The 17,250-nt window shown below is 46.2% G+C and overlaps 2 protein-coding genes across 2 annotated transcripts; one reads left to right on the forward strand and one right to left on the reverse strand.

The window, feature by feature from the left end:
* Positions 1–1,486: 1,486 nt before the first annotated feature.
* Positions 1,487–5,857, forward strand: LOC127300594 (phosphoenolpyruvate/phosphate translocator 1, chloroplastic). Its single transcript, XM_051330727.2, has 9 exons — positions 1,487–1,867; positions 3,186–3,308; positions 3,391–3,543; positions 3,646–3,731; positions 3,967–4,051; positions 4,762–4,881; positions 4,970–5,038; positions 5,193–5,322; positions 5,542–5,857. The coding sequence occupies exons 1-9, from the start codon at positions 1,517–1,519 to the stop codon at positions 5,616–5,618; spliced, it is 1,194 nt and encodes a 397-aa protein (XP_051186687.1). The 5' UTR covers positions 1,487–1,516; the 3' UTR covers positions 5,619–5,857.
* A 7,006-nt stretch (positions 5,858–12,863) lies between these two features.
* Positions 12,864–14,525, reverse strand: LOC127300596 (sugar transport protein MST6-like). The gene has a single exon (XM_051330728.2). It carries the CDS (start codon positions 14,453–14,455, stop codon positions 12,899–12,901), a length of 1,557 nt encoding a protein of 518 aa, XP_051186688.1. The 5' UTR covers positions 14,456–14,525; the 3' UTR covers positions 12,864–12,898.
* Between the last annotated feature and the right edge of the window lie 2,725 nt (positions 14,526–17,250).

Raw genomic sequence — 17,250 nt, forward strand, 5'->3', positions numbered from 1 at the left:
GAGACTTTAAAAATTGTACTCCCTCCTTTTACTATTATAAAATGTGTTAGATATTTTTAATTGAACTAGATACAAACTGAAATAAGTGAAATTACCCTAAAATGTCTATAATAGCGAACGGAGAGAGTACTTTTCCTTTCCCGCCCGTGTCGCTCCTCTTTTGGCGGCACAAGAGGAGGAGGCGAATATGAAGTCACAGATAATGCACTTGTGAGTTGTGACAACCCTTAGGTCGCCTCCTCCCGTTTTTGGCCAAATGAACCACCAAGTCCATCTTTCAATTAGAACAAGTAGTTGATTCACCTATACAAATTTGCACTTATTTCTCTTTCCTCTACTACGACCGTTGGGCCAAAATTCACATTGCAACCATCTTTTAGCCGCATTGTCATCTTTGTGAGTTTTTCTTTCTTGAGATTAAATGGTCATTGTGACAGAGGTTGTTTTCATCAATAACATTATCGTTTGCGTTGATTCTGTCAATTTTAGTTTTTATTTTGGAAAAAAACACACAAACAACATTTTATATTACTTCCTTGTCCCATGAAACATATCTTAACTTTATGTAAATTAGGATCTATCTAGATACTAAAGACATCTCATGAAAAACATGGAGTGTATATTTTTCAAGTAAAAACAGAAGAAAGTTGAATTTACGAGTGTATACGTGAGGGGTGCTATTTGCATGCATGTACCTATACATTCGGTATATTGTTTTTATCTGAAAAAGAAGACCAGTTTGAACAGGCCAGCCATGACCTGAAGAACCTGGGCCGTATCAGTAGGCCTGGCACTCAATGTCCTTATTTTGAACATTTCAAAAAATGTATATTTTCAAAGTTTTTTTTGTTGAAAAAATATGTACATATACGCTGCAATGGCGTGTACTTTGTGTGCAAAAGTCTTAACCCCCAATTACCGTGTAATCTAACTCTATACAAAAAAAATACAAAATCATAGATCTGGAGTAGAAAATTTTTCAAGCTCCAAATGAATTTTCCGGTGCTACCTGTACGGCAGTACCCCTGGCCCCTGCCAGTCCGCCCAGTGTACAGAAAAAACGCAAGTTGAGCTGGCGCGCTGGTCTTGCAGATCCCGCCCACCGTAGCCTGGGCCCACCACGCCGGTAATTTCCACCACCGGGACCCACGCAGCCTTGAAGGCGTCGCTGGGCGCAGTCCACACAACTACCCCTCAACCGCATCCCACGGTTCCGGGCCCTACGGCCGTTTCCTCCGGTGTACCGTGCGCCCAGTGCATGCCCCTCAATCTCTAGCTGACATTCGGGCCCAGATCGGTGGTCCGGCTCCACCTGTCAGCAAGCCAGACGCTCCTCCGAAGGTGCCAGCTCAGCCCGTCCTGGGCGGTCCTTAAAACCCTCCGCCCACCAACCCGAACCCACTCGCTCCCCCATCTCACCAGCCCGCCCGCCTCCCGCCTCGTGCCCTCCGCCGCCGCCGGAGCAGCCTCGAGCCCTCCGCCGCCCACCGTCCACGTGTCCGAGCCCCCCGCCGCAATGCAGAGCGCGGCGGCCATCGGGCTCGTGCGGCCGTGCGCCGCGCGGCCCAGCCTCAGGAACCCTACCCGCCTCCCGCCCGCCCGCGCCGCCCTCCGCCTCTCCGCCGCCGCCACGGCCCCCCGCGCGGGCCTCGTCGCCGGGCTCGGCCGCATCGGGCTCGTGCCGGCGTCGCCCGACCACGAGAGGAAGAGCGGCCGCCTCGTCGTGGCCGCCGCGGCCGCGTCAGGGAAGGCGGCGGAGGAGCCCGCCGAGGAAGGCGGGGCGGCGCTCGGCAAGACGCTGCAGCTCGGGGTCTTCTTCGGCCTCTGGTACCTCTTCAACATCTACTTCAACATCTACAACAAGCAGGTCAGCTCACGCCTCACGCCACTTCTTCATTGCACCGAAATCTGCCTTTTAAGCATTCGTAGTTTTAAGCTAGCGCGCGCCTTCGATCTGGTTAGCTGGCCCGGAGAATTGGGGAGATTCGCTAGTTTCGGCGCGTGCTAACTGCGAACGACAGATCCCACCCAAGTGACACACGCATCTTCCCAATTCAGACGATTTCCAGTTTCTGAATTTTCTCCAAGTCTGCTTGTCTGCATGACAGCGCGTGGAATTTCCTCCGTATTACCAAGAGTGATCTTGGCCGGAGCTTTCAAACTAGATTCATTTAATTCTAACAGAGTACTGAACTTTTAATAAGTCATCATTACATCCATTGAATTCTAACGGAGTATAGTTGAAATACCTTTGTGCCTCCTATTGTGAAAATGTGCTGTAAACAGCGTCTGTCTATATTCTAGGTACTGAACATGACAGAGCCCATGCTCGTCATCAGTACTCCTGATCAAATCAGGGTCCTTAGGTGCTTCCTGTCTGCTTGTCTTACAAGGAAGCATATGCCTCTTTCGAGCTTCCGTGAAGCATTCATATGCTGCTGAATTCACAGAGTCTGTCATAATGTACTGCAACAATGTGATTTAACCCCTGGTTTTAATCCTATCGACATATATGTCCATTACTTTGTCCCCTATGTGATTTGAATGGGCGACATGCACAGTCTTCTTGTAGTACAAATAACCTTTCTTCTAAGTTTTCCCCAGCATTTGTCATGTGTCACAATTTGAGGTTGCTCCTAAGTTTTCCCAGCATTATTAGGTTGCGAAAGTGCATTCTGAACAGCATTTTGTCTATATTTTAGGTATTGAACTTGAAGCACCTCTTTCTGAACAAGCTTTTTTAGCATAAGTAAATAGATTTGCAAGTACACATGACCGGACCCAGGATCATCATCGGTAATAGTAATTCAGATGAAATCAGGGTGCTTAGGAGCTTCCTGCTTGTCTGCTTAGCTGCTTTAGGAAGCATATGCGGATATGCCTCCTTTGAGCTTCCACGAAGCATTCATTTTCTGTTGAATTCACACTGTCTGTCACAATGTACTGCAACAGTGTGATTTAACCCCTGGTTTTAATCCTATCGACATATATGTCCATTACTTTGTCCCCTATGTGATTTGAATGGGCAACATGCGCATTCTTCTTGTAGTACAGATAACCTCGCTCCTAAGTTTCCCCATCATTTGGTATATGACAATTTTGAGTTCTTTCCTGAGAAATTTCTGTATGATTTCACAAATAACTATATATAATGCAACTTTTTTTACTGATACTATATTTAACAGGTCCTCAAGGTTTTCCCATATCCCATAAACATCACAACAGTTCAGTTTGCTGTTGGAACTGTCATTTCCTTGTTCCTGTGGATCACTGGTATCCTTAAAAGACCAAAGATTTCTGGTGCACAGGTACTTATTTACTTCCCTGTGACAAACGAGTACGGATATATTGCACAATTAGAACATGTGTCTAATTCCTCTTATTTCACAGCTTCTTGCTATCCTCCCTCTGGCTATTGTCCATACGATGGGCAATCTTTTCACAAACATGAGCCTTGGAAAGGTTGCGGTGTCATTTACACATACCATCAAGGCCATGGAACCTTTCTTCTCTGTTCTCCTTTCAGCAATGTTCCTTGGCGAGGTACATTCTCTTCTTGTGTGATCAATAAAATTGAGCTGTGCATTATCTAAGATTATCATTGTTGTTTTATGGTTTTGTTCTGACACATGGATGATTGTGCAGCTGCCCACTCCTTGGGTTATTTTGTCTCTTCTTCCTATTGTTGGTGGTGTTGCATTAGCATCTATTTCCGAAGCTTCTTTTAACTGGTAAGCACTCCTTCATTCGAGTGAAATAATTGTAGTGTTTCGAAGCTTGATTTTGATGAGCACATTACAGGTCTGATATATGCCTCTTCAGTTTCATCTGAGGTTGTTTGAGGGCTGATGTGTGTTTTTTTGTGTGTCCATACTCGTTTATGTTAATATCATCTCCTTGACTCAAATGATGTCCTTTGCTCATTTGTGCATTATGGTGATTAATGTGTCATTTAAATGTAATCAGGGCTGGATTTTTGGCTGCTATGGCTTCAAATGTGACCTTCCAGTCAAGGAATGTCCTCAGCAAGAAGCTTATGCTGAAGAAAGAGGTAACTAAGTCATCAATTTACATTTGTCTTGGATAGTGGTAACTGATATGTGGTAACTGAGTTATCGATTTACATTTCTCTTGATTAATGAATTTGCCCCCACAACAGAAGTGATGTCTTGGATTATGTTATATGCAGAAAAACTTTCTAGTCGTTGCCTATTACCGACTTTATGAATGTCTGCATTGGCCACATGAAAATGATGTGTGTATTAGTATGAAAAGCATCATCATAATGTTATGACTATGATTGCTATGGTGCTGCCATTTTTTTCCTGGGGGATGGTATGTGTGCATAGGCCCTCTGCTTTTACCATTGACTATAATACTGTATGAAACTGTGACCACATTCTAACCTTCCTATTTTCCCTGACTCTGATGAAAAATGAGTTATTGATTTACGCATCTTTTGAATGATGAATTACTCCTGCAACAAAATTGATGTCTTGGATGACATTCCATGCAGCCAAACTTTATAGTCTTTGGCTATCACAGACTTTATGAATGTCTACAAACTGGCCACATGAACATGTGTTAGTATCAAAAAGAATTGTCATAATGTTATAACTATAATTGATGGGATCAGTATTTGGTAATGGTACTCTCATTTATGAATGTGTGCATAGGCCTTCTGCTTTTACCCTTTGACTACAATACTGTATGAAGATGTGATGATATTCTAACCTTCATCTTTTCCCCAACTCTGGCCAGGCATCTCTGGACAACATTAATCTCTTCTCTATTATTACCGTCATGTCATTCTTCCTCTTGGCCCCAGTTACCTTGCTGACAGAAGGTGTCAAGGTCACTCCTACGTTTCTGCAGTCTGCTGTGAGTATCCACACTGTTTATTTGTCTGCCGAGCCCTTAACACTAAGATTGTCTTGTTTGAAATCTTACTATGTTCTTTCTTGTACAGGGTCTAAACTTGCAGCAAGTGTACACAAGGTCTTTGATTGCTGCATTCTGTTTCCATGCATACCAACAGGTCAGTGATCTACTTAGTTTCTGATATGTGATGATTCGTTTTGTTATCAGTATGCCTGTATATAACTCATGCCAGAATGGATGTGTCCTCTTCCGTGCGCACATGTGCTTATTAAAGAAAATTCTTACTAGTTTTGACTTTTGATATATTGAAGGTGTCATACATGATCCTCGCAAGGGTGTCTCCTGTGACACATTCCGTCGGCAACTGTGTGAAGCGTGTGGTGGTTATTGTTACATCTGTTCTGTTCTTCAAGACCCCTGTGTCTCCAATCAACTCTATCGGTAAGCCTATGTTTTCCTTCGCTGTTTTCTCATATTGCTCCCAGTGACGGAGCTCTGTATAAGCTGGGGGGTTAGCTCACCCCACAGTTTTCTTACAAAGCACCTTCAGTTTGTCCCTGGTAGCTAAGCAGGCTGACCCCGCAGCATTTTGTTGCTGGCTTCGCTACTGATTGATCATTCCATATCCTCTTTACATATTTGAACTCTCTGCCTATTCAGGAACCGCGATCGCTCTTGCTGGAGTTTTCCTCTACTCACAACTGAAGAGACTTCAGCCCAAGCCCAAGGCTGCTTGATTGAATTCTGGTATTCGTCAAGATCAGTAGTGAAAGGGAGCATCGACAAACCGTTGAAATCAGTGCTCTTAGTTTAGACGGATATTTTGGGAAGCCTCGTTGAGTACTAGTACCACCGCACAGGATCATTTGTAATTCAGTTACGAGCATGTTAACCAGGCAAGTTTTGGAGTCTCTTTCACCGGTTCTGTACGTAGACGGTTTAGTTTTTTTTAATAAAACCTGCAATGAAGTTTGAATCGTCTTGATAAATTTCGAATCGCTGATGACATTCATCAGTGCGTCGGTTGGCTGATCCTGGCGGCAAAATCAGTTGCTTCCGTGACCGTTCGATTTCGACCGCATGTTGCTGGTGATTTGCCCTGCTGCTGATATGTGTCAGGCGGGAGGGCCCGGTCACTCTGGTACCTTGTTTGTTGGTGTTGGCCAAGTGGGTGTACCACTACCATGTGCAGGTGGAGCTCTATGCCCTGAATCCCTGCTCTAGCTACATTCAGTAGCCCATCACCCTGCATACATCAGGTCTCGTCACGTTGGGAGGCGAGCTGCGCGCATGCATGTCATCCATGGCATTGGAGGATGGGTTCTGCCACGTTGGTGTGTACTAACCCACTAAATGACACGATTTCTCTCAGCTATCTGCACCCGATAGCTGCTTTCAAGTTGTACAGAGAAATTTTAGACAAAAAAGTGGTTAAACAATGTTTTTTTTTTGCTAGATACTGATCCGAGACAAAACTCACAATAATTTCAACGAAATCACTAACAACTCGCGTGTGCTTTCGCAATAAAACAACTATGAATTTGTTACAATCGAAAAGCAGGTACTCCCTCCATTACAGTCGCGCATGTAGTTTAAGATGAATTTTTGACCCTTAATATGGTTAATAAAAAAGTAATTATATGTCTACAATAGCCATACCATTAGATTTATGTTTTAAAAAGGTCTCCAATGATATAATTTTGTGTTGTATAATTCATATTTTTTCGACCAAATTATGGTGAAAGCATTTTTCGTAAACTACGCGTGTGTCTGTTACACAACATCGAAAAATCTATGAAACTTGGAGCACCGATCTCGTCGTATTGGGCTGGCCAACAAGCATTCTAGCTCGCTGGTATATCTCTAATGGTACATCTCTCTAGAGTACCTAATAGGCTAAAATAACCCATACAAAAATTACAAGTCATTAATCTTCTTCTTACTCCCTCGATTTCATATTACTCCGTATTTAAGGTTTTATCAAAGCCACACTTTGCCAATCAATTATATCTAAAAGTATATTGTTACTCGCTCCGTTCCGGTTCATAGGGCTAGCGCGTACCTCTAGGTCATAAATTTAACAATGATAATACACGATATATATATTGCAAACTATATATCGTTAGAAAGCTAAGATGTTCTACTTTGTAATGATATAATTTGCATGTTGTAAATTAATATTATGTTAGCCAAATTGACAATCTCGTGATACGTAATGATATCGTAATAAATATACTACCATTTAGGCTAGTCATAGTGGTAGTATCTTAGCTAGTATCATGCACACTGTTTCCACAAAAATGCTGATGTGGCAGCTAATTAAGGAGGAGAGATGAGTTTAGAGTATCATAGGTAGATACCGTATCATAAGTTATATCACGAGAAAAATTAATGCCAAACAAATCTTATACATGAATTTGCATTGAGATTCTAAATAGCAATAAATATAGCATAACTATGATACTACTCCATGATACTACCCATTATAGAGATAGTATCATACACAAGTATCATATGCATAATACTACTATATGATACTTAGAACTATGACCAGCGTTAGGATTTAAAAAGTTCAAAATGATATCATTAGTATCATAATAAAACATACTATCATACCATTTATATTAAATTTTGTGTACATTGATAACCAAAGGAGTAGCTCTCATGTAACAGTGCACCTATCTCCTGTCCATGCAGCAACAATAGTGACATGACCACAAAAGAGAGGCATGGGCCTATACTCCACCTCACACGGCAACACGTCAAGCAGCTGCAGTGAAACGAGGAATTATGAGGAGAGAGGAAGTGTGGGAATCTCTACCAACACCGACAGCAAAAATCCAGGGAGTAGCTTTAAAAGCAGCTCGCAGCTCCCCGCGCGCGGGAAAGCATACAAGCATGCGGCAGGCGCGCTGAGCCGGAGCGAACTATCGCCGCCTGATTTCACGCGTTTTCCTTTTTTTTTTTAGCTATTTCACGCGTTTTCCTTACAACACTGCTTGCACAATGTACATTGTTTTTTAATTCCAAGACATGATGCATGCTACGAACTTGCAGTAGTTAGAGCATCCCCACTCGTTGGCGCTCTCCACGTCCAAATCCGGCGAAATTTTCATCCGGATTGGAGGAAGATTTGGCGTGGGGAGGAGTAGTTTCCCAGTCGTGTGCTCCCCAAGCGGCGTTTCTTGGGGAAAAAGAGGATGGCTCGCGGAATCCGGATGAAAGAGGAGACACGTGGGCGTGGGCGGTTGGTTTAGCTTCATCCGGAGTCCCCGGGAGACCCCCGGAAAACCGAGGATGGCATGGGGAGTCCGGACGAAAATAGGCTCAAATCCGGACCAAAACGAGGAACCGGGGGCCTGACTGGGCCGTTTTTCGCCGTCCGGATGAAAAAAATTGGCCGTGGAAGGCTCTGTGGGGAGACGAGTGGAGATGCTCTTAGAAACAAACGCATTAGGACCAGAAATGCACTAAGAGTATCTCCAACAGATAGTGCTCCAACAGATGAGAGTGGACAAATGAAGGCCGAGCTACATGTAACTATTTATTTTTTAAAATTTAGAAATCATATTTTTAAGTTTTAAAAAAAGTTGATAAAAAATCTTTGATGTAGCCAATGATGGAATGTACAAACATGCAAAGTCTCGATGTAAAATTCTTAGTACTTTAGGCTACACAAAAATGACAAATGTGTGGATCCGAGAATAGTGAATAGTGCATATTTTAAAACTATAGAACTTGTCAGATTTTGTCATTTTTGTGTAGTATACAATACAGAGAATTCCATATTGAGATTTTGCACCTTTGTAGATTTCATCATTGTTTACATCTAGTATTTTTTTCCATTCTTTTGAAACTTAAAACTATTATTTCCAAATTTTTAAAAATAAAGGGTTACATGCAGCTCGGCCTCCGTTTGCAGTTTTCCTCCAATAGATGATTTATCAACATATATCCCTATATGGTAATGCAAAAAATTAGATGGCCCCAATTTTTTGCCTCATGTCGTCATGCGCTGCACATTTGAGCACGAAATGCATGCCCGAAAATAGATCGACCGCTGTGTGAGAACGCCAACTGCCAGGCTGAGATATCCGGGCAGTCGTCTCTGGGCCACGCCGCCCGAGAGAGCTTCGACTAGTCCTTGAACGGCAAGCCGGTTCCACCTCTCGCAGTTCGATGCCACTCCGGCCGACGTTGTGACCTACCGCAACCGTCGAGCATCTGAGGACCTTCCGAGACCCTCCTGCCGGCCTTATTTCCCTCTCGCGCGGCGTCGACATAGTCACGAGACGACGAGCTTCACCTTGCATGCAAGGTGTTTGACAATGTTTGTCACGAGTAATTTTCTCCCCTTCTCTATTTTCTTTTGTTTGTAAAATTTATTGTTGCGATGTACTAGTAGTTTAAAAAAAATATTATTGTTCTTCTAGATAAGTTTGCTTAATTATTCCTTGTCCGATGTGGAATTCGACATGAATGGAGATAAAGACATTGCTTTGATTTTAGCATTGCACAAGAACAAGCGGCCAAAGCAGGGTGGTTCCGTTATCAGCCGTGAGACGCTACGGAGGGCGAGAATTGATGGGCACAACTGGTTGATGCGCAACTTCTTTTTTCTTAACCTGGTGATCTCGAGCGATTCTTTCGACGCTGGTTTTGGGATAGGAAGTGAGTTGTTCCAACACATTACAGAGTGTGTTAAGTTGCATGATTGTTTCTTTTACCAGGGGAGGAATTACGCTAGAGATCTTGGACATAGTACTATCGAAAATGTGATGGCCGCACTGCGCATAATGGCATACAGAATTCCAGCTGATCTCGTTGATGACCACTTGAGAATGGGTGAGAGATAGGTCATCAAGTGTGTCAATCACTTTACATTTGATGTTGTTGAGGTGTTTGGTTGTCATGGGTACTTGAGAGCACCAATTCTCAACACATGGCTAGGCTTTTGGAGATCAACACACGTTTCCAATGTTGTTGGCTCAATTGTTTGCATGCATTAGAGGTGGAAGTAACTCCATCTTTTTAAGCTCTGCTCCCGAAGAAAGGAGACTGATATTTTAGGGTGATGTTGGTTTTTCCAAGGAAAGCCTGATTGAGCATGTAACGTGAACATGAACGGAAGTTGCGTAGGACACCCACACTCGATGAAATGGATCGATAAGAACAAACCGAACCTACACAGACAGAGAGATATTTCCCCTTTTCACATTTGTAACTACATTTTCACATTTCTTTCATAAAACTAATTTTTCATTTCATTTTGGATCCCCCCCCCCCCCCCCCCCCCCTCGGAAAAATTGATAAGTCCTTGAGGCTTAGCGGCCTCGGTCATCAGAATATTAGCAAAACAAATTACAAATTTTGCAATGTCCAACATTGAACTATCCTGCAACATGACATAAATAGTTCTAAGGACATAAGAAGGGTTCCATCATACTTGAAGACTGAAGTCATGGCTGATCATGAGACATGGATTCGGCCGGCTTTTTCTTTGAATACCTAGTTCTTGCAATGACACCAATGTTTTTCATCGGTTACCACTTTTTGCAACGCTAGCCACGAGTGAATAACCAACGTTGGAGTTATAAGAAAAGATGCACACATACAAGATGGGCTATTACTATGTACATTGCGGAGATAACATTTGGGATTTTGCTAGCTCAATTTTCTATTATGAGAGAACCGGCTAGGTTTTGGGACCAAGAGGTTATTTGGTACACAATGAACACTTATGTGATCATGCACACCATGATTATTGAAAACGAGCGTGAAAGTTTTTAAAACTATGGCTTCTACGATTTGATGGGCCAACCGGCGCGGTTCCAATGAAGGCAAGACCGCATTGCTCGCTTTCTTGACGCGTACCATGACATTCGGGTTTCGATGTGCACGTCGTTCTTCAAGAGGATATATTCAAGGAGTATGTCAGAAACTTTAAGTGTATATGTGTTGATTTGTGTGCTACTTAGTGAACTATTTATGCTATAATTGATGAACTATTTGTGTGATGTAACAATTAATTAATACTTGTGTCAAGAATTATTAAGAGATGAGTTCGATAATATTTGTCACGCATGTTTGCAATTGTGAATATGGGAGACAAGTTTGAGTGCTCTACTTTAAAATTTTGCGTGTACCCTATTTTACATCATCTAGACAGGTGCCCTATATTTTGTGGCATAAAACCCCAAAAGGTGGTGGGAAATGCATTTTTTTCTCATAGGTGTAGATACACCCATTATTCAAAAACCTATTTTAAAATGTTTAAAAAGACTGAAAAATATTAAAGCTGTACACCCGTACATTCTATATTCGCACACAAATTTTCGTGACAGAATGGCACTTTTTGTGACTTGTATAAAGAAGACAATTTTTCGCGCTCCAAAATGGCTTCTCACGAGACATTTATTTTTAATTTTCACACAACCCATAAAAATGTATTCTCCCCACAAAACTTTGTGTAAAAGAACATAGTATATCCGGATGTACTCCCAGGATTTCTCTTAGAATTTTTTATCATATTAAAATATATTTAAAATGCATTTTTCATAGTAGGTGTATTTGGACCTATGAGCAAAACATCATGTCGAAAAGGTGGTGCCCTATTATAGTTTTTAGATGCTCTATTTTACATCTGCCGCAGTTTCTCTAATATAGAGTCAATATATTGTATTTGTCTCGTATTGTTACCGATGAGGGCGATGGCACCATCAGTGATCATCCCTCCTTTTTTTTTTGCGAGTAAAAGAGATGCCATTAATTCGGAAACATTACAGATAGACCCCCCAAAGAACACAAAAATACAGAACCATCCATCTGCAAGCTGATAGCCATGGCGATCCACGGCGCTGTCGGTGGCGCGCCGTCGCATCTGCCTCCCAAGACGCCTTGGAACGGAGGCCTTCCCCATGCGAACGGGAAGTCGCCGATCACCGGCCCCGCAGGACCTACACCAGAGGACTCCATCGCCATCGATCCGAATCGAAGCACCTTCTTCCACCTGAAAAGCAAACCGCCGGCTCCGCCGTCTCCCGGACGCCAGCTTGGGGAAAACGCCCACCGCACCTCCGCAAAGGCGCGAGCGCGACGAGGGCAGCAGCTCGATGACGAAACTCCCTGGAGCGCCGCCGTCGGAGTGGATAGCCACCACCCGCAAACACCGATCCGGCCAGACCACCACTCCATCGCCGCCGGTCGGGAACCTAGCTCTCCTACGCTATGTACAAGACGCGAGACGGGGTTCCCCCGGCCTCCCGCCGCCGGAGCGGCCGGCGGAGACGGAGAGAGCCCCCGACTCAGCGCCTACGAGGTGGATCGCCCGGTGGATCTACAAATCTCCTTCCAGACACTGTAGACGGGGAAGGGGGGGTCCAAGGTCCTCTCACTTTCTTAGTGATCATCCCTCCTTTCGTTAGTTATTTCACGAAGCCAACACATACAACTTGTCTTTACTTTGACACTACTACTTCACGGAAATGATAATTTTACTTCTTGGACATGATATTGCAATCCGCACTGTATTTAATTAGACAGCACTACATTCCTTGATTTTACTTCTTAGAGCGCCTTGATTCCCCATATTAGTTGGATGAACTACAATTACTGAATACCATTGCTAGTAGGAAAAAGACTGAAGCCAGTAACATGATTAACCAGTAGCGCAAACAATGTAATTTGGAATTGCTCACTCATACTTATCTAAAACAAATATGTAGTAGTACAATTTTGCATCGACTGACGCACATAAAGCAATATTTATCAACTGCAGATACCTAGTACGAGCTAAAAAAAAAATCAAGCTAGTAAATAACTTACGAGCTAAGAAATTAGTGCTAAACATAACCGAATTATCGAGCTAAGCTGTTCTTCACAACGCCGAAGCAGCATTTATCAACTGCAAATACCAAGTACGAGCTAAAAATTAAGCTACTAGTAGTAAATAACTTTACGAGCTACTCCGGAGGTAGTACGAAATTAGGGCTAAACATGACCAAATTTTCGATCTAAACTAGTTCTTGACAACGCCGTTGCCCATCTGGATGTCTGCCCGTCGCGGGTCATCGTCGTCGGTGACGAAGCGCTTCCAGTACCAGTGCCTCTTCCAGACGTTGGCCATGCCCTCGATGGGCACCCCCTTGGTCTCCGGCACGAAGAGCGCGACGAAGAGCGTCATGGCGGCGACCCACGCGGCGAAGAAGAAGAATAGGACGAACTTGAGGCTGCAGAGCATGGGGAGGAAGGCCTGGGCGACGACGAAGGTCATGAACATGTTGGTGGCGACAGTGATGCTCTGCCCCGCCGGCCTCACCGCCAGTGACAACACCTCGCTTGGCACCAGCCACCCCAGCGGGCCCCAAGACCAAGCGAACCCAGCCACGTAGACGCAGATCATCACCACCACCGCCGCCGCGTACCCGGCCGGGATCTCCGCCACGCCGCTCCACCCGAGCTTGGCGCCGATGAGCGCCCCCACCGTCACCTGGCTCACAAACATCTGCGCCCCGCCCTGCAGGAACAGCACGCGCCGCCCCACCCTGTCCACCGTGAAGACCGACACCAGCGTGGCCATAAGGAAGACGACGCCGGTGATGACCGCCGACATGAGCGACGCGCTGCCGCCGAACCTCAGCGTCTGGAAGAGCACCGGCGCGTAGAACATGATGACGTTGATGCCCGTGAGCTGCTGCAGCAGCGGGATCGCCACCGCCATCACCAGCTGCGGCCTGTACCGCCGCCGCAGGATGTCGCGCCACGGCCGCTCCACGGCGCGAGACGCCTCGCTCGCGACCGCCAGGTCGCGGTACTCGGCGTCGATGTCGTCGGTGCCGCGCACGCGCAGGAGCATCCGCCTGGCGTCGTCGGCCTTGCCGCGTTCCAGGAGGGAGTTGGGCGTGTCGGGTAGGAACAAGGAGCCGACGGTGATGATGGCCGCAGGCACCGCCGCGAGAGCGAGGCTGAGCCGCCACCCCCACCCGCCGGAGATCTTGTTGGTCCCGTAGTTGATGAGGTTGGCGGCGAGGATGCCGAGGGTGATCATGAGCTGGAATGCATTGTTGAGCATGCCGCGCATCCTGGCCGGCGCCATCTCCGAGAGGTAGACCGGCACGCTCTGGTTGGCGAAGCCGACGCCGACGCCGAGGAGGACGCGGCCGAGGATGAGCATGGCGATGTCTTGGGCGGCGCCGTTGAGCGCGCATCCGGCGAGGAAGGTGACCCCGCCGACGAACATGGACCATTTGCGTCCGGCGAGGCGGGTGACGGAGGCGGCGAAGAGGGAGGCGACGAGCGCGGCGAGGTAGAGCGAGGAGGTGAACATGGTGAGGGGCTGGCTGTCGAACTTGCAGTACTGGTTGCTGCCGTCGGCCTCCCGCTGCTTCCGAGACACAGATGGGAAGAACCTGCTGAGGAACGGGTCCATCGACGTCACACCGCCGGAGATGCCGATGTCGTAGCCAAAGATGAGCCCGCCCGTGGCCGCCACCAGGCACGTTATGAACACGAACAGGGTCAGCCGGCCGGGGTAGTCCTGCCTCACCCCGCCGCCGACCGCCGCGCCGCCCGCCATGTCGCCCAGCACGTAATGGAGTGGCGATGCGGTAGTGTGTGTGTCGTCGTTGCTGCGTTGAGGAGGCACGGCGTTGTGTGGAGTCGAGCTATATAGAGAGCTAGGCCTCTAACGTAGAGATAAGTCAGGCAAGCACAGTGGAGAAGAAAAGTCAGGGTACTATAGCAACAACTGTACATGTTTTACTGTAGTAAATTACTATAGATAGTTGCTGGACAAATAAATAATATAAACTAAAAAAAAGTCAGCCATAGTTTTGATTGTAAGTAACTACTGTAAATAGATGCCTCACGTATGTGTTGTGCAAGTTAATTTAGATTAAATTTTACTTAATCATATGAATATGAAGGGGGAAAGTTAGAGAATTGTAGCTTACTGACTTGTGTTCTCCATGTTAGAGGATCTGGTTCTAGCCGCACTAAGTTTAACATAAACTTTAACCGTTAATTTGATAAAAAAAGGTTTTCAATTTTATATAATTTGTAACGGATTTGCTGGAAATCAGGCCTGATACTTAATAAGTTTAAGTTGACTGCTTGGAGATTCGTATTTTGTACTTGTAGATTTGTACTCTGACTTTTTGGTTGTTTGTGTGTGTATGTGTTGTTGTTGGCCCGACGCGTAAGCGTGCTGACTTGTTTTTTGTGGGCTTTGTGGAGTGGGCTCGTGGTGACGATTCCTACAAGGCGTCTTTCTCTCTCTCATGGAACCGCTTACCGCGCATTCCAGTTGCGCGTGTATTGTAAACGACATATTTTCAGTTGCATGTGGGTTGCAACTGAGGTTTTCGGTTACACGTGAGTTGCAACTGATTTATTTTTTCCAATTGCATGAGCGTTGTAATTGAGATTTTTCCAGTTACGCATATGTTGCAACTAAGAATTTCCACATACATGTGGGCTGCAACTGAGAATTTTTCCAGTTACGCCCGCGTCGCAACTAAGAATTTCCACTTACATGTGAGTTGCAACTGATATTTTTTTTGTCCAATTGCATGAGCGTTGCAACTGAGATTTTTCCAGTTACGCATATGTTGCAACTAAGAATTTCCACATATATGTGGGTTGCAACTGAGATTTTTTTAGTTACGCATACGTCGCAACTAAGAATATCCACTTACATGTGGGTTGCAACTGAGTTTTTTTCCAGTTACACGTAAATTGCTACTTTTCTTATGTCTTAAATAGTTGCACATATTATTTTTTCTAGTGAAAAATGCGAACGCACAAAACAGGATGCCAAAATTAAAGTAGTACACGGCTAAGCTACTGATGTCAGCGACTTAGACTTATTAAGTCTCAGGCGACTGTCTCTAGACGCTCCCAATTTGTAACATATAATTTATATTTTATTAACTAACATAATGGTCAAACTATCTTATTAAACAACGTGTGTTTTTGTTAAACGGAGGAAATAGCTAAGAGCATCCCCACTCGTTGGCGCTCCCCACGCCCAAATCCGGACGAAACAACCGCCGGATTGGACGAAAATAAGTCGTGGGGAGTACCGTATTTCCAGTCGTCCACCCGGAGTTCGGCGGATAGAGTTTAAATTCAAACAAATCGCCGTCCCGCGCTACAAGCACGGCCAGTTGATCGGCAAAAGGAGCAAAAGGATCAGCCACAGATCGGCGATCGGAGGGAAATTACACGGAGACAGGCTCGTCGGCAGTCCCGGCCGGCACGGCGGTGTCCGACGGACCAGTTTCCTCACACGTCGTGGCCGAAGCGGCTGCGGCGGCCGATGATGAAGCAGCGGCAGTGGACGTCGAAGCAGCCGCAGTCGACGAGGTAGATGGTGAGGCCGACGAGGTAGGAGCCGGCGGAGACGACGAAGGATCGGCCGGAGTGGCTCTGAGGATGTCGCCGCGGTGGCCCCCGGTACCACCCCTCGTCTCCTCGTCCACCAGTACCATGGCGCCGCCGCCCCTCAGGAACGCCAAGTCGGTGTTCCTCTACTGCGCCGCCGCCGTCGTCTTCAGCAGGGCGATCCGGACGCCTTGGTTGGCGAGCATCTCCCGCCACCTGCCGTCGAACTTGTCGTTCCTCCCGTCGGCGTGCGACCTCAAGTCGGCCCAGTACTTGTCGATCGACGCCTGCATCCTGTCGGCGGGATTGCCCGTCTTTTTGAGCTCTTTGAGCTTCTTCTGGCCGAGTTCAGGGCGCCCTTCCGCCGCGCTTGCCGCCGGAGCGTCGGGGTTGTACTGCTCGGTCTTGCTCTTCGAGAGGGTCGTGCGGACTTCCTTCCACTTCTCGCAGTTCTCGAGGCGGGCGTAGACGTTGAGGAACTTGAACTGCAGGCCGGTGTCATCCGTGTACATGTCCAAAGCTCGGCGCAGCTGGGGAAAAAGAGCACGGCGATACGGGTCAGCTAACGACGATGTACCTCGGTGATGCAGGGTCGACGGAGCATACCTTTTGCTCCAAGTCGTGGCCGCTGATCGGCCGTTTCTCGCACTCCTCCTGTATGCCGTGCCATTTGCTGCACGCCGTCTGCATGATCCCCCAATGGGTGGCCATTGCCTTGTCTCCCCGGTACACGTTCATGTTCGTCTTCTTGAAGTAGGGATCGACGAGTTTTCGCTCCTCGTACGCCTGCTTCACTCGAAGCCAATATGTGTCGAACGACTGATTGGCCCCGATTATGCCGTTCGTGGACATGGTCTTCCAAGCTTCGGCGAGGCACTCCTCTTCCTTCGGCGTCCATTTGATACGCGGTTCGGCAGGCGGCGAGTCTGTAAGGGTACATTGCCCCTATGTGTGGTTTTGGTAATTAATGACAACCCCTATGGACTA

The sequence above is a fragment of the Lolium perenne genome, chromosome 5, assembly GCF_019359855.2.
Source record: "Lolium perenne isolate Kyuss_39 chromosome 5, Kyuss_2.0, whole genome shotgun sequence".
NCBI classification, from domain to species: Eukaryota; Viridiplantae; Streptophyta; class Magnoliopsida; order Poales; family Poaceae; genus Lolium; species Lolium perenne.

What these genes read in the sequence shown, in the direction of transcription:
- LOC127300596 (XM_051330728.2), bottom strand. Translation starts at nt 14,455, where the DNA reads ATGGCGGGCGGCGCGGCGGTCGGCGGCGGGGTGAGGCAGGACTACCCC.
- LOC127300594 (XM_051330727.2), top strand. Translation starts at nt 1,517, where the DNA reads ATGCAGAGCGCGGCGGCCATCGGGCTCGTGCGGCCGTGCGCCGCGCGG. An exon ending in CAAAGATTTCTGGTGCACAG is followed by an intron (nt 3,309 to 3,390) that starts GTACTTATTTAC and finishes CTTATTTCACAG; the next exon opens with CTTCTTGCTATCCTCCCTCT. An exon ending in CAGCAATGTTCCTTGGCGAG is followed by an intron (nt 3,544 to 3,645) that starts GTACATTCTCTT and finishes ATGATTGTGCAG; the next exon opens with CTGCCCACTCCTTGGGTTAT.